We start from the raw sequence: 27932 nt of genomic DNA on the forward strand, positions 1-27932 counted from the left end.
GAGGGGTGGCTTGAGAGGGGTTTTGACTATATGATGATGTGATGTTTAGATTTCGTTAGTAATGCTCATTCAGTCGTACTTCATGTACCTGTGAATCTGTATTCTCATATTTTGCAAAATATAATAAATGCTCAAAGACCAGCTTTTGGTTTAATTCTCAATCAGTCTCTATTGGTTTTTCATTTTATCATTGATATTTACTAAACTCTGCTGCTGCAAAGAAATTTCCATCACAGAACGTCTGAAAAAGTCACATTTCCAAAACATCGGGAAAAGCGACAAAAGTGTCATAAAACACAACCAAAACATTGGAAAAAGTTAAAATTTTTACACAAAAAAACAAGGGTTAAAACAAATAATCTACTGCAAAGTGGTCTCCATGATATGAATAATTAAAACGTTGTAGGACTATAACAAACACATCGTTGGAAAGGTCTCAACCTGGACAGTAACATATGTCAGTCTGAAGAGGAAACATCACTTCTGCTTTGAAATATTGACCTCTGAACCTTGAACCCAGGACATGTTTGAAGGCTTGTCATTCAGCAACAGAAGGTGCTACAACATAGGACCAGCTGTTATAGAAGGTACTACACACATAGGACCAGCTGTTATAGAAGGTACTACACACATAGGACCAGCTGTTATAGAAGGTGCTACAACATAGGACCAGCTGTTATAGAAGGTACTACAACATAGGACCAGCTGTTATAGAAGGTACTACACACATAGGACCAGCTGTTATAGAAGGTGCTACACACACAGACCAGCTGTTATAGAAGGTGCTACAACATAGGCCAGCTGTTATAGAGGTACTACAACATAGGACCAGCTGTTATAGAAGGTACTACACACATAGGACCAGCTGTTATAGAAGGTACTACAACATAGGACCAGCTGTTATAGAAGGTACTACAACATAGGACCAGCTGATATAGAAGGTACTACAACATAGGACCAGCTGTTATAGAAGGTACTACCACATAGGGACCAGCTGTTATAGAAGGTACTACACACATAGGACCAGCTGTTATAGAAGGTACTACAACATAGGACCTGCGGTTATAGAAGGTACTACACACATAGGACCAGCTGTTATAGAAGGTACTACAACATAGGACCAGCTGTTATAGAAGGTGCTACAACATAGGCCTGCTGTTATAGAAGGTTACACATAGGACCAGCTGTTATAGAAGGTACTACACACATAGGACCAGCTGTTATAGAAGGTGCTACACACATAGGACCAGCTGTTATAGAAGGTACTACAACATAGGACCTGCTGTTATAGAAGGTACTACAAACATAGGACCAGCTGTTATAGAAGGTGCTACACACATAGGACCAGCTGTTATAGAAGGTACTACAACATAGGACCAGCTGTTATAGAAGGTAATGCACACATAGGTCAGCTGTTATAGGGTGTACACAATACCAGCTGTTATAGAAGGTACTACAACATAGGCCAGCTTTATAGAAGGTACACAACATAGGACCAGCTGTTATAGAAGGTACTACACACATAGGACCAGCTGTTATAGAAGGTACTACACACATAGGACCAGCTGTTATAGAAGGTACTACAACATAGGACCAGCTGTTATAGAAGGTACTACACACATAGGACCAGCTGTTATAGAAGGTGCTACAACATAGGACCAGCTGTTATAGAAGGTACTACACACATAGGACCAGCTGTTATAGAAGGTACACACACATAGACCAGTGTTTAAGGTACTACACACATAGGACCAGCTGTTATAGAGTACTACACCATAGGACCAGCTGTTATAGAAGGTAATGCACACATAGGATCAGCTGTTATAGAAGGTGCTACACACATAGGACCAGCTGTTATAGAAGTACTAAACATAGACCGCTGTTATAGGTACTACAACATACCAGCTGTTATAGAAGGTACTACACACAGCCAGCTGTTATAGAAGGTACTACAACATAGGACCAGCTGTTATAGAAGGTACTACACACATAGGACCAGCTGTTATAGAAGGTGCTACAACATAGGACCAGCTGTTATAGAAGGTACTACACACATAGGACCAGCTGTTATAGAAGGTGCTACAACATAGGACCAGCTGTTATAGAAGGTACTACACACATAGGACCAGCTGTTATAGAAGGTGCTACAACATAGGACCTGCTGTTATAGAAGGTACTACACACATAGGACCAGCTGTTATAGAAGGTACTACACACATAGGACCAGCTGTTATAGAAGGTACTACACACATAGGACCAGCTGTTATAGAAAGCTCTGGACCTCAGCTGTCATGGAGATATGGTCTCCAAAGTTTACCGGTAACACTTTATAATAATGGTACATGAAGTATCATGAATTCATGCATAAAAAAGCATGTATTCATTACAAGGATTAATAGTATCTCATTCATGAGTTAATACAGAAACATTAATTAATGCATAATAAAATAAAATGTGTGATGGTTAGAAGTTAGTAAAAAGTAAAATTTCATAAATATCCGACTTGGCGGAGCCTTGTTCTCAGGTATTACTGTTGAAGTGCTTAATGTTGTGAATAAAGCAACTATGAAATGTATCTGGAGTATTCTGTATGTTGTGTCAATGTAGTGACCTCAGTGTCAATTTGCCAACCCACTCCTTTAATTCTTAATACATTTTGATTTGTCGGAGGGCAGGTAGGAGGCAGGAGGGCAGGTAGGGAGACAGGTAGGGAGGTACGTAGGGGGGTAGGTAGGGAGGCAGGTAGGGAGACAGGTAGGGAGACAGGTAGGGAGGTAGGTAGGGAGGCAAGCAGGGAGGTACGTAGGGGGGTAGGTAGGGAGGCAGGTAGGGAGGTAGGGTAGGAGACAGGTAGGAGGTAGGTAGGGGAGGCCAAGAGGGAGTACATTAGGGGTTTGGTAGGGAGGCAGGTAGGGAGGTAGTACAGGGAGGTAGGTAGGGAGGTAGGTAGGGAGGTAGGTAGGAGGGCAGGTAGGGAGGTAGGTAGGGGGGAGGAGGCAGGTAGGGAGGTAGGTAGGGTGGTAGGTAGGGTGGCAGGTAGGAGGACAGGTAGGGTGGTATTTTCTGTGACTGTTTTCTTGTTGAAAAAGGGAACAATGAAGAGAGATCAATGTGTGTGTGTGAGGATGAGTTGAGGATTGTTCCACCAGATGGAGCCCTGACTCTCTTACACAGTTTAGATTCTGTCAGAAACAAGAACAGACTGAACACAAGTGGAGCACTAACTAAAATAATCTGTTCATATTCAGCTCTGATCTCTAAGGGCCCTATTTTAACGATCTGAAACGCAAGTATGAAACGCAAAACGCAAGTAGCTTTGTGGGCGGATCTCAGAATCTCACAAATCTAAAATGGGTTGGTCTGAAGTAGCTAGGTTTGGTTTGGGCATAACGTGCAATAAACCAATCAGAGCGTCATCAGCTAATGGTAGAGGACTAACAGCAGCTAATGGTAGAGGACTAACAGCAGCTAATGGTAGAGGACTAACAGCAGCTAATGGTAGAGGACTAACAGCAGCTAATGGTAGAGGACTAACAGCTAATGGTAGAGGACTAACAGCAGCTAATGGTAGAGGACTAACAGCAGCTAATAGTGTAGAGGACTAACAGCTAATGGTAGAGGACTAACAGCAGCTAATGGTAGAGGACTAACAGCAGCTAATGGTAGAGGACTAACAGCAGCTAATGGTAGAGGACTAACAGCAGCTAATGGTAGAGGACTAACAGCAGCTAATGGTAGAGGACTAACAGCTAATGGTAGAGGACTAACAGCTAATGGTAGAGGACTAACAGCAGCTAATGGTAGAGGACTAACAGCTAATGGTAGAGGACTAACAGCTAATGGTAGAGGACTAACAGCAGCTAATGGTAGAGGACTAACAGCAGCTAATGGTAGAGGACTAACAGCTAATGGTAGAGGACTAACAGCAGCTAATGGTAGAGGACTAACAGCAGCTAATGGTAGAGGACTAACAGCAGCTAATGGTAGAGGACTAACAGCAGCTAATGGTAGGGTCAAATGTGGGAGGAGAAGGTGAAGAGGTTAAAAGTTATGATTTACATTCTACTGCTTGCTAGCGGTGTGCAAAAAAATTATTCACATTCGTATCACGATTCAAGCTCTGCCGATTCAAAATCAATTCATATTTTGTTTATTTTTTCTGTTTTGTAATGGAGTGTATACAGTGCCCTCCACAATTATTGGCAACCCTGTTTAAGATGGGGTCATGGACTTCTAAAAATTCTCCTTTTTTTTTAACAACATAGAACTCAAATGCAAAAAAAGAGAAAAATCCAACCTTTTATTTAAGTACATTACTTTGGTGGTAAAAAAAAAAAAATCACATTTAGAAAAAAAAAACTTGAAATCATGTGTCCCACAATTATTGGCACCCCTGATGTTAATACTTTGTACAACCCCCTTTTGCCAACAAGACAGCACTTAATCTCCTTCTATAACATTTCACAAGATTGGAGAACACAGAGAGAGGGATCTTTGACCATTCTTCTTTGCACAATCTTTCTAGATCATCCAGAGTCCTGGGTCCTCTCTCATGCACTCTCCTCTTTAGCTCACCCCACATGTTTTCGATTGGGTTGAGGTCTGGGGACTGAGATGGCCATGGGAGGACCTTGAGTTTGTGACTGCTGAACCATTTTTGTGTAGATTTTGCCACATGTTTCGGATCATTATCCTGCTGAAAGACCCAGTGACGACCCATCTTCAGCTTTCTGGCAGAGGCCATCAGGTTTTTATTTAAAATGTCCTGGTAGTTCAAAGCATTCATAATGCCATGCACCCTAACAAGGTTCCCAGGGCCTTTGGAAGAGAAACAGCCCCAAAGCATCACAGATCCTCCACCATACTTCACGGTGGTGAAGGTGCGTTTCGGCATACTCATCTTTTGTTTCAGACCACTTAGAGTGTTTGTTGCCAAAAGCTCAATCTTAGTCTCATCTGACCAAAGCACCCCACAATCCCAGTTGAAGTCCCAGTGCGCGCAAACTCGCAGACGCTTTGCTTTTGTAAGGTGTTAGTGAAGAAGGAGGCTTTTTCCTTGCATGCCTCCCAAACAGCTTGTTGGCATGTAGAGAGTCTGATGTTTTTTTTAGACTCGTGTGACCCCAAGATGCCACTCTTTGATGCAATTCTGTGACAGTGAGCTTAGGACTTTTTTTTACTTCTCTTACCATCCTCCTCACTGTGCGTTGTGGCAAGATAAACTTGGGACCTCTTCCAGCCTTGTTTGTCACTGTTCCAGTTGTTTTAAACTTCTTAATGATTCCTCTGACTGTAGATACGGGCAAGTTAAGGCCAGTGGCTATTTTCTTGTAGCCATTGCCTGACTTACGAAGGTCGACACACATCTGCCTTACTTGAATTGTGTGTTCTCTTGTCTTTGCCATGTTGACAAATGGGTAAGAGAATTAGGACTCTGTGTCACGTCATATTTATACCCCAGGGAAACAGGAAGTCATGAATTACTATTTAAAAGTTCCTAGATACCCTGACCAACTTTAGCAACTACAGAAAAATATATTTAAAAAAAAATCTATTACATTTTTCAGCGGAATTGTTAGGGGTGCCAATAATTGTGGGACACATGATTTCAAGTTTTCTTTTTCTAAATGCGATTTTTTTTTTTTACCACCAAAGTAATGTACTTAAATAAAAGGTTGGATTTTTCTCTTTTTTTGCATTTGAGTTCTATGTTGTTTAAAAAAAAGGAGAATTTTTAGAAGTCCATGACCCCATCTTAAACAGGGGTGCCAATAATTGTGGAGGGCACTGTACCTACCATAGCTGCCAACACTCCCGTTTTTTTATCCCTATCTCCTGGAACCCCCCCAGTTTGTTATTTCTCCCAGAAACTCCTTCATAAATAATAAGACCAATATGTTTGTCTAATGGTGACCAGTTGCCAGATCTGGTATGAAACACATCCTATTCACACAATCCACCATTTACAATGTTCAACCTGTTAGTCACCTCAACCTGGCAACCTATAACCCTCAACCTGGCAACCTATAACCCTGCATATAACAATTTACATGTATCTTACTGAGTCATATGGACAACCTCCACGCATTTTGTAAGGTCGCATTTATTTTAATGTAGCGCACGGTGGGAAAAATGACTTTACCATATTTAGATTATTTTTATCATTGATCATTACCCAGCACGTTAAAACACAGCTGAAGAAGCACATAAGGGAACATGGGTGATTTCATCCTTCATCACGAAAGAACAGACAGAGGCAGAAATAAAATAAACAATAAAACCATTAGAAATACTATACAAACAAGCATTAAAAATACTGGACAAAAAACCATACCATTACCACCACTGTAGTATCCTGAGGAAATATCAGTTACTTACCTGGGATAATCTCATTAAATTCAAAAATATCTGTTTAATTTATAAAATTAGACATGGTTTAGCACCTCCTCCACTATGTGATTTTATAAATTTTAGATCCAGTGAGGTTAGGTTAACTAGAGGGGCAGTGAGGGAAGACTGCATTATCCCACGGAGAAAAACAGCTTTTGGTCAGGCTTTCTTCTCCGTAAGAGCAGTTCAGCAATGGAACACAGTGCCGGCAACTACTAGAGAGTCTTTGTCATTCTTTTCGTTCAAAAAGAATGCAAAAAAATGGCTGGTAGAGAGCCAAACTTGTGGGCACTAATGTTATCTCTGTGCATTTAAATGTTATATAAGTATTTTACTGGAATTGTATTTATTTAACCATAATGTGTTGCATGTAATTTTATTTTGTGATTTTATACCTGTCATTATTTTAAAGGCTGCCTGTTTTACATCTGGCTGGGGGACTACCGATGAAAATTAGCACTTTTGAGCTAACTCGGGAACATTTACATTGTTTCAATGTTGATTAATGTTCACTGTCCCCTTTCAAAAATAAAGAAATTAGAAATTAGAAATTAGAAAACGTGAAGCATGCTGAACTCAAAATAGCAATGTGGGTAGAACAGACTTACAGTTCACTTAACAGTAAGACCTATGATCGTTATAAGACCTGCGATCGTTATAAGACCTGCGATCGTTGTAAGACCATCTTCTGATGGAAATCTTCTGGTTCTATTCTATTTTTATAGTTTTCATTCTCTTCATATGATCATATTAATCTGCTGTATGTCTCGTTAGTGTTGAGCTCTGACTGTCAGACTGTAAAACACGTTGAGCTGCTTTAATGTGAGAAAAGTGCTGAGTCATGAATCAGCTCATAGCTCCTCCAAATAATAAGAAACACGAGACCACACGTTAAGAGTTGAACTGTTTTATTCAACAGGATTTATTCATCAGGTAGTAATAGATTACTCTGATTCATCAGGTAGTAATAGATTACTCTGATTCATCAGGTAGTAATAGATTACTCTGATTCAGCAGGGTGGACAATCAGTTGCTGCAGGTGCTGCAGGTTCTGCAGTTGCTGCAGGTGCTGGTGAACCTCTAGAACGGTCAGTCTTCTTATAATTATTCTTGATCTTGATCTTGATATACGTTGCATCAGCAGTTTCTGGTCCAACGAAAAGCAGAGCCGCAGAGAACAGCAGAACGAGGATATAGATCTTCATGGTGATCTGGAGAATACAGAGTTATAAAAGCTGTTAGAGACTTTACTCTGACATATCTAACATCTCTTTATATTATCATATAAAAGCTGTTAGAGACTTTACTCTGACATATCTAACATCTCTTTATATTATCATATAAAAGCTGTTAGAGCCTCTTACTCTGACATATCTACCATCTCTTTATATTATCATATAAAAGCTGTTAGAGACTTTACTCTGATATATCTACCATCTCTTTATATTATCATATAAAAGCTGTTAGAGACTTTACTCTGACATATCTAACATCTCTTTATATTATCATATAAAAGCTGTTAGACACTTTACTCCGAACATATCTACCATCTCTTTATATTATCATATAAAAGCTGTTAGAGACTTTACTCTGACATATCTACCATCTCTTTATATTATCATATAAAAGCTGTTAGAGACTTTACTCTGACATATCTAACATCTCTTTATATTATCATATAAAAGCTGTTAGAGACTTTACTCTGACATATCTACCATCTCTTTATATTATCATATATATGTCTTTAGTTTTATAAATGTCTCCTGACTGTCTGATGATGTAAGAACTTGTTAAGTGACATCAGGAGTTTCTACAGCGCAGAATAACTGCACACAGGATTATTAATCTAAATCTTTCTGCAGAAGAAATCCATAAAGTCCTGATGCAGCCAGAATAAGTTCTGAATGATTGCAGATATAAACATACAGAGTTTAAATATGTTAAAGAGAGAATAATAATCTAAAGTATATTTACCTGAATGACAGGAGAGAGATGAGTTCTAGAGTCAGCAGCAGGAGATGCCTGGAATATCACATGATAACACACTTCATTACAAAGATTATACATAAAACCCAAACATGTGCTGGTCATATGGGATCATAACAGACAGGTTACATCACAGCTAACTTCTTTAGAGAGGGACGGACAAAAGATGCAACCACTAATGAAAAGTGATAAAAAAGCAGAAAAACTCAACAGAAACATCAAAAACGTGACAAAAATGCGCCTTAAGTTTTTGAAAACCACATCTAACTTCAAGGCTCTTCAAAAAGCTGCAAGAATTCGCCCCAAAAGCAAGGACAGAAACATCTGAAATAACAGAAAAAAGAAAAAAAAAAAGAAACATGTGCTGGTCATATGGGATCATAACAGACAGGTTACATCAAAAAGGCGACAAACGTTTAAAAAAAAACACATTTAACTTTAAGGTTGTTCAACAAACAGAGAATAAAGATGCAAGAACTGAGAAAAAGAGAGAAATTCACACGCACAGCTGAAACCGAATCAGAGACGTTTAAATGTGTTACAGAGAGAATAATAATCTAAAGTATATTTACCTGAATGACAGGAGAGAGATGAGTTCTAGAGTCAGTAGCAAGAGAGATACCTGTGACAAAAAAAGCAGAAAAACTCAACAGAAATATCAAAAATGTTGGAAAAATGCGCCATAAGTTTGAAACCCGCATCTAACATCATGGCTCTTCAAAAGCTCCAAGAACTGAGAAAAAAACTACAAATTCTCCCAAAATCAAGGACAGAAACATCTGAAAAAAACGCCAAAATGTCTAAAAGAAATGGTGCTAAAAATGTTGGAACTGCCGAAAAAGCATCAAAATGACAAAATCATTAATAGAGTGACTAAACATTTTTAAAAGGCATCTAAAGCTTGGTAAACAGTTAGTTTCTGTCAGCTGAAACAGAATCTAAACCAATCAGAGAAGTGTTAACGTCTCAAAGACAGAAAATCAAAAGTATATTTACCTGAATGACAGGAGAGAGAGATAGAAAAGTCTGAGAACTCCTCCATCTTTATACTGTCAAATATTATAATATCATATTATAATACACGCCCACTTTATCTTTCATAGGGTCAGCAGCAGATAACATATTATAATATATTATAATATAGTGACACATCATCCCTACAGGAGGAGATTAGAGGTTTATTTCTCTCATCTTTTATTCTATTTTATACTGTTTCTCATATACAGCAACTCTCACGTCATTTAGTGTCTACTTTCAGTCATTTAATGTCTACTTTTTTAGTCATTTAGTGTCTACTTTCAGACATTTAGTGTCTACTTTCAGTCATTTAGTGTCTACTTTCAGACATTTAGTGTCTACTTTCAGTCATTTAGTGTCTACTTTCAGACATTTAGTGTCTACTTTCAGACATTTAGTGTCTACTTTCAGTCATTTAGTGTCTACTTTCAGTCATTTAGTGTCTACTTTCAGTCATTTAGTGTCTACTTTCAGTCATTTAGTGTCTACTTTCAGTCATTTAGTGTCTACTTTCAGACATTTAGTGTCTACTTTCAGACATTTAGTGTCTACTTTCAGTCATTTAGTGTCTACTTTCAGTCATTTAGTATCTACTGTTAGACATTTAATGTCTCACATCTCTTCCTTCACACACCTAGTCTGTTCTTATTCAAACTGGAAGCCAATCGCTGAGAGCTGTGTTTGCTTTGGTGGTAAAACTTTAAATTTTAGATTAGAGATAAAGTGTGAGGCCATCCAACCGTCTCCCTCTGAGAACAGGCTTTATACCACATCAACCAAACACACTTCTACTGGTCCTCTCTCACAAATATGACTTTATTAACACATCTCAAGTCCTGACAAGGTGGAAAGGATAGAAACATAACAGGTGAAGTTAGAAATATAGACACAGCACATTTAAGTCCCGCCCCCAGCGGGGGGGAACACCTCTCCTCTCTCTGTTGACTTGTATTGAGTGAAGGTTTCTCCTCTTTATTCCGTCTTTTAGCAAACAACAGAAACCTGTCTAGAAGCTGCTGGGTGCTGATATTCACCACCAACAGGGTCCAGAACCAGAACTTCAGTTTTTAGAAGCTGCCGACCCCAAAAACTGAGTTTATGAAGCCTTAGTCTCAGGATGCAGCTTGTGTTAAAGTGGAATGGATCAATTAGAAAGCTATGCAGCATTATGTTTGCTAAAATAATCTCTGTGATTCTTTTGCATCTATTTTTTGTGTAATTTCTTTCATGTAGCTTTAGTTAGTCGCACCCGCGCATTAGTTAGTCGTACATGTGCATTAGTTAATCGTATCCGTGCATTAGTTAGTCGAACCAGCACATTAGTTAGTCGCACCCGCGCATTAGTTATTCGTACATGTGCATTAGTTAGTCGTGTATTGCGGTAGTTGACCGCACCATCGTATATCGTGCGTGTGCATTAGTTAGTCGCATTCGTGCATTAGTTCTGCATTTGTGTTTTGGAGTACGTGCATTGTGTACGTTATTTCGTGCATTAGTTAGTCACATCCATACAGGTTGTAATGTAACAGAGTATAAATATTCTATTTCGGTAGTCGACCTTGTCCTCATTCTGTAGTCTTTTTGCATCTATGGGATTGTTTTGCATCTACTTTTTATATTTTGTGTGTACTTTCACTCATGTAGAAAGTATTGTGTGTTCTCCATAATTACAGTGCTTTATACTTATTCAGAGCAATATTTACAAGGATTATTGAGAACAGGCTGACATTTTGAAGCCACAATGGACTAGGAGCTGATGAAGCAAGTCATTTTAAAATGTGTCTTCTCCTGGTTGACCTGGGTCTGAGTCCTGCTGCCAAACTAACCGTGATGAAATGACCTCCTACTGTTTCTACGGCCGTTGTGATATCATCTCCTCCTTCACACACCTAGTCTGGTCTTATTCAAACTGGAAGCCAATCGCTGAGAGCTGTGTTTGCTTTGGTGGTAAAACTGTAAATTTTAGATTAGAGATAAAGTGTGAGGCCATCCAACCGTCTCCCTCTGAGAACAGGCTTTATACCACATCAACCAAACACACTTCTCAAGGTCCTCTCTCACAAATATGACTTTATTAACACGTCTGAAGTACTGACAAGGTGGAAAGGATAGAAACATAGCGGGTGAAGTTAGAAATAAAGACACAGCACATTTAAGTTCCGCCCCCAGCGGGGGGGAACACCTCTCCTCTCTCCATTGATTTGTATTGAGTGAAGGTTTCTCCTCTTTATTCCGTCTTCTAGCAAACAACATAAACCTGTCTAGAAGCTGCTGGGTGCTGATATTCACCACCAACAGGGTCCAGAACCAGAACTTCAGTTTTTAGAAGCTACCGACCCCAAAAACTGAGTTTATGAAGACAGAAGTCTTAGTCTCAGGATGCAGCTTGTGTTAAAGTGGAATGGATCAATTAGAAAGCTATGCAGCATTATGTTTGCTGAAATAATTTGTTAAACTTCAGCTCTGATCTCTAAATGTTTTATGTTTATGATGCTGCTACTTACTCACGTGTGTGACTAACTAATGCATGCGTGCATTAGCACGCATGCATTAGTTAGTCACACACGTGAATTACTAAGTCGCACGCACGCATTAGTAAGTCACACTTACTAAGTTGCATGCGCACATTAGTAAGTTGCACTTAGTATTCAAGTTTCACCTGCGTGTGCTGGGTGAAGTCTTGTGTTTTCTCTATAATTACAGTGCTTTATACTTATTCAGAGCAATATTTACATGTGTTATTGAGAACAGGCTGACATGTTAAAGTCCCAGTGGACTGTGAGCCGATGAATAAAGTCATTTTAAAATGTGTCTTCTCCTGGTTGACCTGGTTCAAACTAACCGTGATGAAATGACCTCCTACTGTTTGTACGGCCGTTGTGATATCATCTCTTCCTTCACACACCTAGTCTGGTCTTATTCAAACTGGAAGCCAATCGCTGAGAGCTGTGTTTGCTTTGGTGGTAAAACTGTAAATTTTAGATTAGAGATTAAGTTTGAGGCCATCCAACCGTCTCCCTATATATATATATATATATATATATATATATATATATATATATATATATATATATATATATATCATATAATGGAAACAGAGAGCGGTGTGCCAGAGATGCTCCATGATGTTGTCTCCTTGAAGACCAGGCTGTGGTGTTAGAGGTCCCTCTAGTGGACAGAACCTGTAACAACAACCACATGCTGATACTCGCCATAAATGAGCCTGGGTAGTGGAGTACATATTAATAACTGGCTGCATATGAGCATTAAATATTCAAAGATTATTTAAATATTGAAAAAAATAACAAATGAAATTCAAATGGTATTATAGAGGAAGAATGATAGCTCTAACACACACACACACACACAGACACACACACACACAGAGACACACACACACACACACACAGACACACAGACACACACACAGACACACACACAGACACACACACAGACACACGCTTCTGTGTTCACAACCCTGCCTGCCGGGACATACTAAAATACTTAACGTGAAAATTCTTAACGTGGTTTAATGTACCTAAACAACGATCAATCATCACCAAATTTCTCATGGCCACATCTTGTCATGAATATGTACGCCTGTCAAAAAAAACTAAACCGAAATCCAACAATTCTAGAAGTTATCTCACATTAATGCTTTCTTCATTGGTAACTATGCTGAGGAAAGAACTTGACATGGTTTAATGTACCTAAACAATGATCAATGTTCACCTAATTTCTCTCTCATATTGCTCCTCATAACCACTGAAAACTGTCAAAACATCGAACCAGAAATTTGGTGTTGATTGATCGTTGTTTAGGTACATTAAACCACCTTAATCTTTTTCACGTTAAGCGTTTTAGAATGTCCCCTGCATGTCTAATGCTTTTTGAAAACTTAAGGCTTTCTTCTTTATAAAACGTGTCAGACATCATTCAATTCAATTAAGTTTATTTATGGTATCAATTCATCCATCCATCCATCCATCCATCCATCTTCGTCCGCTTATCCAGTGTCGGGTCGCGGGGGGAGCTGCTCTAGCAGGGGACCCCAACTTCCCTTTCCCGAGCAACATTAACCAGCTCCGACTGGGGGATCCCGAGGCGTGTCCAGGCCAGGTTGGAGATATAATCCCTCCACCTAGTCCTGGGTCTTCCCCGAGGCCTCCTCCCAGCTGGACATGCCTGGAACACCTCCCTAGGGAGGCGCCCAGGGGGCATCCTCACCAGATGCCCGAACCACCTCAACTGGCTCCTTTCGACGCAAAGGAGCAGCGGCTCTACTCCGAGCTCCTCACGGATGACTGAGCTTCTTACCCTATCTCTAAGGGAGACGCCAGCCACCCTCCTGAGGAAACCCATTTCAGCCGCTTGTACCCTGGATCTATAGATGATAGATGGAATGTAATACCGCACCCGCTGCGCCGATTCTCCGACCAATCTCCCGCTCCATTGTCCCCTCACTCGCGAACAAAACCCCAAGGTACTTGAACTCCTTCACTTGGGGTAAGGACTCATTCCCTACCCGGAGAAGGTATTCCATCGGTTTCCTGCTGAGAACCATGGCCTCCGATTTAGAGGTGCTGATCCTCATCCCAACCGCTTCACACACTTCGGCTGCGAACCGATCCAGTGAGTGCTGAAGGTCGCGAGCTGATGATGCCATCAGGACCACATCATCTGCAAAGAGCAGCGATGAGATCCCCAGCCCACCGAACTGCAACCCCTCCCCACCCGACTACGCCTCGATATCCTGTCCATAAATATTACAAACAGGATTGGTGACAAAGCGCCGGCCCTGGCGGAGGCCAACCCTCACCGAAACGAGTCCGACTTACTGCAGGAAACCGGACACAGCTCTCACTTTGGTCGTACAGAGATTGGATGGCCCTGAGTAGAGACCCCCACCCCCCATACTCCCGCAGCACCTCCCACAGTATCTCCCGGGGGACCCGGTCGCCATACCTCCCCAAATCCACAAAACAATATATAGCCGGTTGGGCATACTCCCAGGCTCCCTCCAGGATTGCGACCGAGTGAAGGGGCTGGTCCGTTGTTCCAACGACCAGGACGGAATCCGCATTGTTCCTCTTCAATCTGAGGTTCGACTATCGGCCGAATCCTCCTTTCCAGCACCTTGGAGTAGACTTTACCAGGGGAGGCTGAGAAGTGTGATACCCCTGTAATTGGCACACACACTCTGGTCCCCCTTTTTAAAAAGGGGAACCACCACCCCAGTCTGCCACTCCTTTGGCACTGTTCCAGACTTCCACGCAATGTTGAAGAGACGTGTCAACCAGGACAGCCCCTCCACACCCAGAGCCTTGAGCATTTCTGGACGGATCTCATCAATCCCCGGGGCTTTGCCACTGTGGAGTTGTTTGACTACATCAGTGACCTCCGCCCGGGAAATCGACGACAATCCCCCGTCATCCTCCAGCTCTGCCTCTACCATAGAGGGCGTATTAGTCGGATTCAGGAGTTCCTCAAATTGCTCCTTCCACCGCCCTATTACCTCCTCAGTTGAGGTCAACAGTGTCCCATCCTTACTGTACACAGCTTGGATCGCTTCCCCCTCCTGAGGTGGCGAACAGTTTTCCAGAAGCACTTTGGTGCCGACCGAAAGTCCTATCAATTCATAATAAGAGTTATCTCAAGACACATTACAGATAGAGTAGGTCTAGACCACACTCTATAATTTACAAAGACCCAACAATTACAGTAATTCCCCCAAGAGCAAGCATTCAGTGGTGAGGAAAAACTCCCTCTCCGGAAGAAACCTGGGACAGACTCAGGCTCTTGGTAGGAGGTGTCTAACGGGACAGACCCAGACTCTTGGTAGGAGGTGTCTGACGGGACAGACCCAGGCTCTTGGTAGGAGGTGTCTGACGGGACAGACCCAGGCTCTTGGTAGGAGGTGTCTGACGGGACAGACCCAGACTCTTGGTAGGAGGTGTCTGACGGGACAGACCCAGGCTCTTGGTAGGAGGTGTCTGATGGGACAGACCCAGACTCTTGGTAGGAGGTGTCTGATGGGACAGACCCAGGCTCTTGGTAGGAGGTGTCTGATGGGACAGACCCAGACTCTTGGTAGGAGGTGTCTGATGGGACAGACCCAGGCTCTTGGTAGGGGGTGTCTGATGGGACAGACCCAGGCTCTTGGTAGGAGGTTTAATTGATCATCAAATATTTTAATACATTTTTATTCATTTACATCAGTAAGCTACCGGACAGTTCTTTCAAAACATGACCTGCGCAAAACAGAAAAAAAAGTATGCATCACTTTACCCAGTACTTCTGGAAATGCACTTCCGAATGCGTCTCTGTCCTGAGCACATTTCAAACCAAACTGACGCCCGTGATGTCGGTGTTGTATTCCTGAGGCTTCACGGTCTGTAAAGAACAACAGGTAGGTTAGCAGGTAACACACAGCTGAGCTTGTAGAGTCGGGCTGGGTTCCGGTCCAATTTACATGCTTAAAATCAGATTTTATGATGATGTTCTCGCAAATTAAAATGACGCCGACATCAGAAACCTGTGCCGACAGCATCATGACAACGCAACAGGGCCGCTATTCAGTGCCTCCAGGATTTCGTGGCCTTTTTTTGAGATTGTTGCAGCCCAAAAAGCCTGATTTTGCGGGAGCTTTTGTAAAACATTACGATAAAAGTTGCCATCTTTTGTATGTTTGTTGCAATGAAGTTGGAAAAAAGTTGCAATTATTTTTGTATAGTTCTTTAAAAATAAAAAGGAAACTTGTTTTAGGGAGAATAAAACTACTCCGGGCTGAGATTTCCTAGTAACCTTAAAGGCTCAGGATGATGATGTTGGCATAATATGAAAATGGCTGGTGGATTTAAGACAAAAAATAATAATTTATTGAATTAATCAAATTTGAACATGTCTGTCAGTGGCGTGTTGATCTTTATATTGTTAGTTAATTTCCTATCCTGGCCTGGGACAGACACACACACACACACACACACACACACACACACACACACACTATCCTGGCCTGGGACACCCATTCATATGGTTTGATAAAGTACTTATTAAACTTTAACTTATAATTACAATAACGAGCGTAGTTTTCCTCAATTTAGGTCATCTTTTCGTCTCATCTCTGGTTTTTCCTGCATCCACCGTGTGTGTGTGTGTCTGTGTGTGTGTGTGTGTGTGTGTGTGTGTGTGTGTGTGTGTCTGTGTGTGTGTGTGTGTGTGTAAGTGTGTGTGTGTGTGTGTGTGTGTGTGCGCGCGCGCGCACGCGCATCAGTCGCGGGGGGAACTGAGCAGCAGCCATGCCCGCTGCAGAGCCGACGGGAAACAGCAGCAGCTTTCAGCGACTTTATAGTAAAAACACTGAACAGCGTACATTGATGTAAAAATGTCTACAGGTTGGCAGGACGGTCTGAAATGTTTTTAACGGTTTTTCGCTGTACGTTTTGTTGCAGCTGTCGCCGTGGTCCTGCTGCACTCCCTGCTGAGCTCAGCGGTGCCCTGCAATGTCATGCTGCTTCCTGCTGAACCCTGCTGCTTCCTGCTGAACCCTGCTGCATCCTGCTGAACCCTGCTGCTTCCTGCTGAACCCTGCTGCATCCTGCTGAACCCTGCTGCTTCCTGCTGAACCCTGCTGCTTCCTGCTGAACCCTGCAGCTTCCTGCTGAACCCGTGCATCCTGCTGAACCCCGCTGCTCCTGCTGAACCCTGCAGCTTCCTGCTGAACCCTGCTGCTTCCTGCTACCCTTCTCCGCTCCCTCTGCTCCGCTGCCCTTCTTACTTGTGAACCCTCTTCCTGCTGCCCCCTCCTTGACCCTCACTTCGACCCTTCTCTACCTCCCTCTTCCTCCTTTGTCTTCCTTCCCTCTCCCTCCCCTCTGCACCTACATCCTGTAACGCCCTGCAGCACCCTGATATGACATGAACTACTACGACTACCATTTGAAGTCACTGTTCCATTATTAATTTGACTATTATCGCCACTGTTCATCACACCCCCAACTGGCTCGTCAGACACCGCCTACCAAGAGCCTGGGTCTGTCCCAGGTTTCTTCCCAAGAGGGAGTTTTTCCTCGCCACTGTCGCACTGCTTGCTCTTGAGGGAATTACTGTAATTGTTGGAATTGTTGGGGCTTTGTAAATTATAGAGTGTGGTCTAGACCTACTCTATCTGTAAAGTGTCTCGAGATAACTCGTGTTATGATTTGATACTATAAATAAAATTTAATTGAATTGAATTGAATATTTCTAAAATTGTATAATGTTTTTGTTATTATTATTATTATTATTACACAATACTTTTTCTGACCTTTTTGAATCCCCCGACAAATAACCCATATTACAAAAAAGACTAAAACTAAGACTAAAACTAATAAAAAACTAAAACTAAGCATTTTCAAAAAATTAAAACTAAACTAAACTAGCAACCCTGCTTAAAAAACTAATTAAAACTGAACTGAATTTGAAAACAAAAAGTCAAAACGAAATAAAAACTAATGAAAAATGCAAAACTATAATAACCTTGATTCACATCTTCCCACTGCAACAAAAATCACATGTGATGTAATAATTAATCAAACATCTGAGAATGTCAATGACATTAAACCAAAATGTCTCACCACAGAGGAGTCATTGTAATAGTTGTGGTGGTAGTAGTAGTGAGGATGGTTAGAATCATATCTCTGGAACAGGTATCCAGTTACATCCAAAACATCCAGAACGTAGATGGAGGCAGCAGCACCAGAAGCAACAGCAGCAACAACACTGAGTCCCACACCTCCATTCACCTGCAGACCAGAGACACGTCAGAAAACACCTGGAACACCTGGAAATCATAGGAGCAATATGTGTTTCCTCTTTAGCAAACTCGTTCCATGGCAACTCTCCGACAAACTCTGAGTCGTCAGCAGGGGTGGATGAGGAATATGTTAACTCCCAACTTTCCAAAACACACAACAGCAAACTGATCTCATGAAGTGGTGCATGTATGACACGTCAATTCGTAGGCCATTATTGGCATGTTATCAAGATGCATACTAGCTTTGTAGCGTGTTTATCAATGCCGTTTGGCCTCCATTGAATTACATTACCTTTAGATTGCGTGTGAATTTACGCCGTAGTAAGTAGTATGAAAGAGCGAAAATCTGCATAGCTCAAAATGCGTACAGTTTACACACCACTTGGCTTAAGAAAGTGGTTGTGTATGTTTACGTAAAGTCATGATGTCATGTTGACAACAGAGACATCATATTGTTTAGGAAACGAAGAGTGGCCAATGATGTGAATGTTGTCACGTAACTTGTGTTGCTGCATTATGTTTTGTTTTATCAGCTGATTCGGACCAGAGCAAACAGTGTGGTGTCATATGGACCCAAACGATGTGAAAGCAAGAGTAATTTACTGCCATCCTGAGTGTGGTGATAATGAGTTACTGACCCGACATTTGTTCAGCGATGTCCCAGCAGACACCATCAGAGATCCAGACAAGATGTCCTACAACAGACCAGAGACAGCTTACGTTCAGCTCACAGGTTTAATACAGAGATAAAGTTTTCTCTTCTTTAAGTTATTTATTATTTATTCTCCTGACAAACTAAAAGACTAACTGTATAGTGACTCTTTACTACATCTCAGAATTGTATAGACTGTCTATTCATGCATATAGTGTTATTTCTGATCTACATCACTACCTAGTCCAGTATTTGCACTAACTGTATATTGACTTTTCACTACATTCAACATCTACATAGACTGTCTATTCATATATACAGGGTATATACAGAAATCCTGGAGGTAAATTCAATACCTTTTAACACCATTTTTAATACCTTCTCAATATTTTTTAAAACCAACATGCCATTACAGTATAAATGATGTGCTAAGCAAGAATGTAAATATTAATGAATCTATGTTTGTTAAGGGAACTGATGAAAAAGAAATTATTGAGATTGTTAAAACATTTAAGAGTAAAAAGTCCACGGACTGGAATGGCATTGACATGTTTATGGTCAAAAGTATTATTGGTTGTGTTGTTAAACCTCTAATGTATGTATGTAATCAATCTCTGAAAACTGGAGTCTTTCCAGATAAAATGAAATTGGCAAAGGTGATAACAATATACAAGGCTGGTGAAAAACATACACTATCAAACTACAGACCTATTTCACTGCTCTCCCAATTCTCAAAAATATTAGAAAAAATATTCTCTACAAGGCTTGATAATTTCATTACAAAAAATAATATACTGTGTGATCAGTAATATGGTTTCAGGGCTAATAGGACAACTTCACATGCACTTATTCAATTTGTAGAAGAAATAACAACAGCAATTGAACAAAAAAATATGCAGTGGGGTTATTCTTGGATCTTAAGAAGGCATTTGATACAGCAGACCACAATTTATTGATCATTAAATTATACAAATATGGAATTAGGGGGGACTGCACTTTCTTGGTTAAACTACTTATATAATTGACAACAATATGTTGAACTGCAAAAACATAAATCTAAGTTAAAGAACATCACCTGTGGGGTCCCCCAGGGGTCAGTGTTGGGATTGTGCTGGGAAGTACATGTTCTTATTTATCTGTCATTTTAATTTTATATATGTATGTATATATATATATATATATATATATATATATTTTTATTTTTGTTACATGTTCAAAAAACTACTAAACTAAAAAGTTACAGGTTTATACGGCAACACGTTTCTAACAATTAAACGGAGTTTGAGATTTATAAAACTACACCCTCTAGGTCAATAGAACAATGCAGATAGGGAAAGTCAACAGAATAGATTGCATTTATTCCACCATTTGAATAAAATTAATAGATTAAATAAAATGATAAATTCAAGCATTTCAAAGAAACAAGAATTCACTGATGCCATTATAACCACTTCAAACTAAGTGAACCTTCTTCTGAATGTACAGACACCCAAATGAGTACACATGGAAAATATTCCATGAGGCAAGTGACATACAAGAAAACAGACACACAGACATGCATGCCATTCTAACCATTTAAAACTAAGTGAACCTGTGATCTCATGGGAAGTGCTTTTTCTTCCCCACTAGGGGTGCATACCGCTCAAAACCAACATGAAAAACATAGCTAGTAATGTTCACTCAGCGTTTAGTTTTGTTGTCAAACCGTGTGTAAAATGAACGGTGACGTTAATTACCGGTTTCATGTAGCGGCACCGTCTATTTGCTGGATGGTTTTAAGGTAACTGTCGGTAGCTAACATTAGCAGATAAGCCCATTGACATCGACATTATTGTTCATATTTCGCACAATCAATGTTTCTGACCGTAGTAGTAGTGGTCATAGTGACTAAAAGTGTGATGTGAGATGCTAAAATTAATCTACGTACGCTGGTTTCAGGTAACGTTACTTTTTCCCGTTCAACACCCCCACCCCCGCTGCTGAAAACTATTCTAGAGGAAACACTGTCAACCATCACAGCATCTACATCGAGAGCTAGGAGTACATAGTAGATTTTTTCAGAACTTGTTCAAATAAACTATTTACATAAAAACAATGACACTTCCACACTGTTAAGATAATGCACAAAACCACCTTGCACACTGAGACCACTAACACATGTCATTAATCAATCTGAATAACCGATCCACTTCTACTTTCCCTATACAATATTTTCTTACCAGCTGAGATGCCACCTGCCAACTGCTTGTCCTGGAGGAATGTTTGCACTATACTCTTCATCTGTGTGATGCATCACTCAGGAGCTCTGTTCATCTTTTGTGGGATACAAACAACTTTTAAACAAAGCAGAGCTGCTGCTGGCTAACAGCGGTCTTTGGAATCGGCTTTGTCCGCAACTCTGGAAGACTTGGAGTTAATCTTTTCTTTGAGAAAAGAAAGAACGGCACTGAAGTAATTCTTAAAAAAGGAAGATGTGTTCGGAGTTTTGCCGACTGGATATGGCAAAAGTTTAATCTATTAACTAGCTCCGCTATCTTCTTCGTTGTTCTGCTTGGTTGTAGCATGCACTTTGAGTGAGACATTTCAAAAATCGTGTGACATGAAAAGATTTTGTGTGTAAGCAGTTGGAAAAAACTGTAATCGGACTAACCCTTGTAGGTCTCAGGGGCAGTTCAATGTCTTTACAGTCTGACTTCCTGTCTGTCTTTTAATCAGACTAAGCCTTGTAGGTCTCAGGGGCAGTTCAATGTCTTTAAGAGGGAATTTGAAAGACAACCGTTTATCCCACTCGGATTGAGCCCAGCCAATGGTATGAACCCAGACCCAAGACCTTGATGTGGGTCTGGCTTTTCAGGCTGAGATAGGCTATCACCCGATGCGGGATAGGATATAGTATCCCACAAACTTTACAAGATCAACTTAAATAGACATAATAAAACAAATGGACAACTCATAGTTTGCAAAAAAAATATTCAAAAAATTAATACCTTGTAAAAATACGATTAATACCTTTTAATACCTTTTAATGGCCTTAATTTTTACTAATTTGATTTACTACCTTTTAATACTTTTTAAACCCTAACCCTGTATATATTGCATTATAACTGATCAACACCACTAACTAGATCATAATTTGTACTAACTGTTCATGTTTTGTTTTGTTTGGCTCTTCACTACATCTCAGCAGTGATATAGACTCTATTCATGACTCTATTCATGTATATTGTGTTATTACCATGTCACTTTCGCATATCCTTCGTCTTACTTACACCTCACTTTGCGCCGGCTTTGTAATGCCTACTTAAGCTGTATTTTAATCTGTATTCCATGTAACCTATTGTATTCTGTATTACTGTACTGTATGGAATGTAAAACTGTATGTTGTCTTGCACGCTTATACTTTTCTTGGCCAGGTCGCCTTTGCAAATGAGAATCTATTCTCAACGGCCTACCTTGTTAAATAAAGGTTAAATAAATCAAATAAAACAAATCACACATCTTCTAGCTTCTTCAAACTTTTCTTGTTAACTCACAAACAGCGGGGCCCAGATGAAAGCGCCGGAGTTAAACCCCAGAGTATATGTATCTGGAATCATGGCGAGCTCAAAGAGAAAGACGGCCAGGCCGATCATGATCTGCACCGTCTGTAGGGAGGAAACACGGCCACACATCAGTCCTGCATTCTCAGTTCTTATCAGCTATGAAATCATAATCAGATGGTGTCTCTCACCCCGAGGGCCAGCAGTTGTTCCCGGTGGTTCTTCTTCTCTGCAGAGTTTTGTGTCGCAGCACCCTGAGGTGCCGGGATGACATGGGTGACCACGAGCACGCCGCCCGCCGCTGTAGTTATAGACGTAGACGTCGACATGTCAGAGAGGAACTGAGAGGATCTACTGTGATTTGCTGCTTCATAATGGAGTTTTAATGTTAATTATTGATCAGAGAATCAGAAATACAGAAGCTGTTTCCTCCTCAGAGTCCCAGGATCAGGAAATCCCCAATCTCCCAAAAAGAGTTTGAGCTGCTTGACTCAGCTTTCTGCACACCTTCTGCATTCTCTCGTTGGTCATTAAACTAACAACTTATTATTATTTAACTTTTTAACTTTTCTTGTAGTATTGCCAAGTTTTTGCCACAGTGTGCGGTGTTTCAGTCATGTTGATGGAAGTAGTGAAGCTTGTTAATTTTCCTGTAACAGATCCTTCTGATTCAGAAACTTAAAATCACGACACATAGGTGCTAAAAACATAATAATGAGGAGATCAGGAGCTGTTTCTTCAAGGAATCAGATACTGGTCACAGTCTGATGAAAGCAGCAAAACCACATCATCTGGAAAGAGCAGAGAAACAATCCTCAGATAAAATCATTCTCTCTCCGTTTATACAGACTGAAAGACTCGTAGTAACGTCCACTTCAGTCCTCACAAAATACTTCAGAGGAGACAGTCCTAATCCCCCTCCAAGTCCACAAACACAGACTGGATGGAAGTGTTGTAGTACTCGGAATCTGTCTTGGTCTCGAGAACACTTTTTGAAAGTCTTGTCTCGATCTCAAGTGCAGTTTTACTCGACCTTCTCTCGGATTTTATTTCAAGACCCCAACTGCAGGGATATCACTAAATTGCCTGTGCATTGTCCTATTTATGTGTTAACGTCATAACTGTAGTTGGATGTAAAACTTCCTGCTTCAAAGGCAACCAATAACTTGACTAAAAGTGAATGCAAAGGTAGACAGGAGACAAAGCTCTGGCTGTCTGGGAGATTTTAGCCAAATCCTCGTGTAACAAAATGTGACTACCTAAACCATTAGGAGTTTATTTGTTTTCTAAATTTTATCATGTCATGCAGTGTGGGACGGACTCTCAACACCTCAAAATCTCGGTCTTAATCCCTTAAAAGCCTCAGTCTCAACCCCTAAAAGTCTCGGTCTCAACTCTTCAAAGTCTCGGTCTCAAACTATGCACCATAAAGGTAAATATATGACAATATGCTGCTGGAACATACGACTTATGGGGGCATTTTTCGGGGGATGACGGTCTCATTTCAACAGGTCTGAAATTTAATTCTCCCTTAAAGTGTGATATTAATTTTCGGGCATTTTTCCTGTTTTCAAACCCTTCAGATCAATGAACCATTCGCAGCTTCACCACGTCCCACCGGTCTGATTTACGTCTTTAACTCATATCATGACCCGAGTCAGTCCAATGTTGCTGGAACATACGACTTATGGGGGCTTTTTTAGCGGGATGATGGTCTCATTTCATCAGTCCAACAGTCAGAAACAACTACTGAATACATTCAGATATTCATGGAGATAAAATATTTTATATTCGTTTAGAAGGAAAGTTTGACCTCATTTACTGAAAAGAGATTCAGATCAGCATATTAAAACTGCCCAACTGTAAAAAAGGGGACCTTGTTTCCTGGACAGAAACCTTTAGATGTTGTTAATGTTTAACAAAGTTTGATCCAGAGACGTCTCAATGAGGAGAAAGTGAACTATTCTTCTCTCAATTTAATTCAACTATTCAAACTCTGCTGCACTGAATCTGTCCTCAGACAGCCAGAAAGGATTTAGAAATGATGTGGAGGAGTAGGAGTGTCATGTGCAGCTCATGGACCTTTTGATGGACGGGCAGATGCCAGCGGTAGTTCTTTTAGGGTTACCACATTGGTTAAATCTGTAGATTCACTAGAAACTTGCAAATTCCCTCCTGGTCTTGGAAAAGTACAGCAGCTGTTTACCCATGCAGGGAAACTAAACAGGTCATTAGTTTGTCCATCCAGCAGTGATGTAGTCAGGACTTTCTAAACCGAGACAAAGACATCAACAAGACCAAAGACTTTGAGGGGTTTAGACCGAGACTTTGAGGGGTTGAGACTGAGACTTTGAGGGGTTTAGACCGAGACTTTGAGGGGTCGAGAGCGAGACTTTTAAAAAACAAGTACAATGGCCATCTACTGGCCAAATATAAGTATTACATTTTATGGAAGAATTCAAGCTCAGACCTCCTGATTTTCATAAAGTAGCCTGGTTTCAACTTCATGCAAATGAGGAGCGGGCAACTTAACACCCTGTCTCTCATAAGTCGCAGCAGCGTTCCCAGAATGCAATGCTCCCAGAATTGTACAGTACAGGGATAGTATACAGCTGTTTACTGCACTGGCAACATGACATCATAACTTTGCATAAACATACACGCCACTTTCTAAAGCCAAGTGCCGTGTTCTGTATCTTATCTGTACACATTTTGAGCGCTGTATACAGACAGGTTTAGTTTAGGAAACGTGACACGAGACCGATCCCCGGTCTCCTGAGTGAAATTCAATTCAATTCAATTCAATTTTATTTATAGTATCAAATCATCTCGAGACACTTTACAAGGCAAGGCAAGGCAGGGCAGCTTTATTTGTATAGCACATTTCAGCAACAGGGCAATTCAAAGTGCTTTACATAAAACATTAAAGAGCAGTTAGAAGACAATTAAAAACAATTTAAAAACATTAATAAACAAATTAAAAACATTAAAAGACAAGAATAAAATTGATAGTGCAGTATAAGAATAAAAGTTACAGTGCAGTATAAGAAATTAAAGTTAATAGAATTGATTATTTAAAGAAAAGCAACATCAAAAAGATAGGTCTTTAGCTTAGATTTAAAAGAACTGAGAGTTGCAGCGGACCTACAGGTTTCTGGGAGTTTGTTCCAAAGATGTGGAGCATAAAAACTGAACGCTAGAGTAGGTCTAGACCACACTCTATAATTTACAAATCCCCAACAATTACAGTAATTCCCCCAAGAGCAAGCATTAGCAGTAGCTTTTGTGACAGTGGCGAGGAAAACTCCCTTTTAGGAAGAAACCTCGGCAGACCCAGACTCTTGGTAGGAGGTGTCTGGCGGTGCCGGTTGGGGATGTAATGAACAGTGGCGATAATAGTCACAATAAAGATAGTGGAACAATGACTACAATGGTAGTCATAGTAGTTCATGTCATAGCTGGGCACAGCAGGGCGTTACAGGATGTAACGTGGCACAGCAGAGCATGGGTGATGCAGTGGAAGCGGCAGGACGCAGCAGGACGCTCTGCGATTCCCTGCAAAGAAGAAACATAATGACTCCGGGGAGTTAACTCTCCAGAGCTAGATTAGTAACAAGCTTTACTGGGAGAGGATGCACATGAAAGGGAAAATAATAATAGAATGACTAAGAGAGGCAGGTTAAAGAGAGGTGCCTGGTCGGGCTAGAACTCTCCCCAACCGGATCGGGCTGTACTGGCCTGCCTCCCTCTACTCTCACTATATTATTGAATATATGATAGGTAAATCTGATGACTATAAAGAGAAGCAGAGAAAAGCAGGGGTACTGTGTCTGTAGCTATACACCCTGCCCCGCCAGGCTAGGCGTACATGGCAACTCCTCACTCCCTAACTATAAGCTTTATCAAAGAGGAGAGTTTTAAGTTTACTTTTAAATGTGGTGACGGTGTCTGCCCCCCGAACCCAGATTGGGAGCTGGTTCCACATGAGAGGAGCCTGATAGCTGAAGGCTCTGGCTCCTGGACCCAGACTGGGAGCTGGTTCCACAGGAAAGGAGCCTGATATCTGAAGCCTCTGGCTCCCATTCTACTTTTAGAGACTCTAGAAACGACAAGTAACTTGGTGTGTCATACATACACCACTTCATGACATCAGTCTTGCACTGGTATTGGATCGGTACTCTATATTGGCAGTACTTAAGTCCAGGTAACCCAATCGGTGTTGGGAAGAAAAACATGGTATGGGAACATCTCTGTCTGTGATTGGACGTCCCGATGCTGAGCTGCAGCATCAGCTGAAATCTAAATGGACCCTGGTTCATCAGAGTCTGGTGATGATTGGATGCAGCAGGTTTGAGTTTTGAACATGAAACAAATTTTTTTATTCCACAGTTTGAGTTACAATCAGAGTGAAAGAAGAAAAATAGATCACAGATTCGGCTAACAGGCTTACAAAAATACTTTGATTCAGCACATTTTAATAAGGGAACCACATAGTTAAATAATCATGAGACAGAGTTAGTGTTGGGCATATTCTCTACACTCCTATCTCTGCTGTTATGTCACTACGTTATCTTTTATATATATTAAAATATATATATTTTATTTTACGCCCCGTGGCTAGGGGTATTTGGGACATAACATAAAACCAGATGGAGTTTGGCATTAAAAAGGATATTTATTCTGTAGTCAGGCAAGCGAAGACAAACAGTGTACAAGGCAAAGGATAAGTGGGCCAATGGGTGCTGTGGCAACAAAACAAAATACAACAGAAAACAAAACCCTCAAAAATCCTAAACCCAAATAACAACACAAGAAGCAAACAAAACACCTCTCTAACTTAAATACTTGATTAACCCAAAATACAATATATATATATATATATATATATATATAATATATATATATATAGATATATAGATATATATATAATTTATATATATAGATATATAGATATATATATAATTTATATATATATATATATATATATATATATATATATATATACACGTCACTGTACTTGTGTTTGTCTTTCACTCTCAACGTGTAGTTCTGCTTCCTGTCTGTGATTTAATCTCACTAGAGTTTAAACAGAGTGAAGCATCTTCTCTACCCTCCACTCTCTGTTTTTATTGGTCACTATGTTTCCTGTTTTTATTTCCTGCTAATCAAACAAGCTAATCTCTCTCGATGCTATCTCTGCACGGTGTCCTGCTCTCTCCGGTGTTTATGTGCAACTATAATTTAACACAGCAGAGCATCTTCCTTATGCTCCTATCTCTGATCAGGAGCACGATGATGATGATGATGATGATGATGATGATGATGATGATGATGATGACTGTTTGTTATTAATGAACACAGACACAAGCTGAGCATTTAAGAAATATAATTTCCCTTCAGAACTATAATTTAAATATAAAGAAGCTGCTCTGATCAATAACTGTACATATTTTCTGTCACTTTCTGTTTTCTGTCTTTTAGTTTTCTTTTTGAAACTTTGAAACGTGTTGAAAGTGTTTTTACTTCATTAAATATCTGAATATGTGAACGTCTT

General features: G+C 40.4%; 1 protein-coding gene across 1 annotated transcript in view; it reads right to left on the minus strand.

The window, feature by feature from the left end:
* Positions 1–22707, minus strand: part of LOC120562362 (membrane-spanning 4-domains subfamily A member 18-like) — a 49692-nt gene extending 26985 nt beyond the window's left edge. Inside the window, exons 1-7 of the mRNA XM_039806077.1 lie at positions 22570–22707; positions 22373–22483; positions 18826–18882; positions 18009–18176; positions 15682–15786; positions 8949–8998; positions 8365–8412 (exon numbers count right to left, since the gene is read on the minus strand). Coding sequence (XP_039662011.1) covers positions 15733–15786; positions 18009–18176; positions 18826–18882; positions 22373–22483; positions 22570–22707 — 528 coding nt within the window. The 3' untranslated portion in view covers positions 8365–8412; positions 8949–8998; positions 15682–15732. The remainder of the gene's footprint in view (positions 1–8364; positions 8413–8948; positions 8999–15681; positions 15787–18008; positions 18177–18825; positions 18883–22372; positions 22484–22569) is intronic.
* Positions 22708–27932: the final 5225 nt, after the last annotated feature.

The sequence above is a fragment of the Perca fluviatilis genome, chromosome 7 (assembly GCF_010015445.1).
Source record: "Perca fluviatilis chromosome 7, GENO_Pfluv_1.0, whole genome shotgun sequence".
Classification (NCBI taxonomy): Eukaryota; Metazoa; Chordata; class Actinopteri; order Perciformes; family Percidae; genus Perca; species Perca fluviatilis.